The sequence below is a fragment of the Trichinella spiralis genome, assembly GCF_000181795.1.
Source record: "Trichinella spiralis strain ISS 195 chromosome Unknown Scfld1181, whole genome shotgun sequence".
Taxonomy (NCBI): Eukaryota; Metazoa; Nematoda; class Enoplea; order Trichinellida; family Trichinellidae; genus Trichinella; species Trichinella spiralis.
This window is the reverse complement of record NW_003528120.1, coordinates 1-786: the sequence shown is the minus strand read 5'-3', so window position 1 is coordinate 786 and position 786 is coordinate 1. Positions and strand designations below refer to the sequence as shown.

Sequence of the window (786 nt, the reverse complement as noted above, 5' to 3'; positions counted from 1 at the left end):
TGGCCCAATGAATTTGATTTTGAAGTCAACGAATGGAACGCGTCTAGGGACAGCCAATATGACGTGGGGGAATAAAATTTGCATATAATGCTGACCAAGGGAATGCGACATTGTGCCAGCCGGTGGGCCAATGAAATTTGCCTTCAATGGCAGCGAATAGAACGGGTCATAGTTACAGCCAATGAGACAATGAAATTTCCAGTTGATGAGGGCGAATAGAACGCATCATAGTGACAGCCAATGGGACATTGGACGATTTAATTTGCGTATGATAAAGTAGGCATAGTTGGCTACTTCGTGAAAATTGTATAGGTATATATACGTATACAAGTTTATCATTCGTGTTTCATTGCATAAACTGATTGACAACCTCACGATGAAAACTATCAGGCTTGTTGTCGTTGTCGAGATGCTCTTCCAGGAGCGCTACCTGCTAGGTTGTTTGATCACTGCAGTGTACTGATTTCGCCCAGCTACTATTGGACAATCAGTTGATACGTATTTGTAGCAGAATATGAATTTTCTTGCGTGCTAGTTCCAGTCAGTTCAGTGGTAGTCATTAGGGAGCTGAAAAATAACTCGTCCGTGAGTTAATATGTGGAGTGGGTATGGAGTGGGGACATCAGCTTGATGGTTACAAACGAAACGTTTTCTAAAATTCTATCATGTTTGTCAGATCCACTGCGTGTGGTACTGACAAATTCTGTTCTGATAAGATGCTATCATCTATCATATATATATATTTCTATCATCATTTGTGTTACTCACGTCACGCCTTGTAGGGGG

The 786-nt window shown here is 41.3% G+C and overlaps 1 protein-coding gene across 1 annotated transcript; it reads left to right on the top strand.

The window, feature by feature from the left end:
* Positions 1-87: 87 nt before the first annotated feature.
* Tsp_14399 (conserved hypothetical protein) lies at positions 88-463 on the top strand. Its single transcript, XM_003370096.1, has 3 exons — positions 88-165; positions 203-276; positions 313-463. The coding sequence occupies exons 1-3, from the start codon at positions 88-90 to the stop codon at positions 461-463; spliced, it is 303 nt and encodes a 100-aa protein (XP_003370144.1).
* The last annotated feature ends 323 nt before the right edge of the window (positions 464-786 follow it).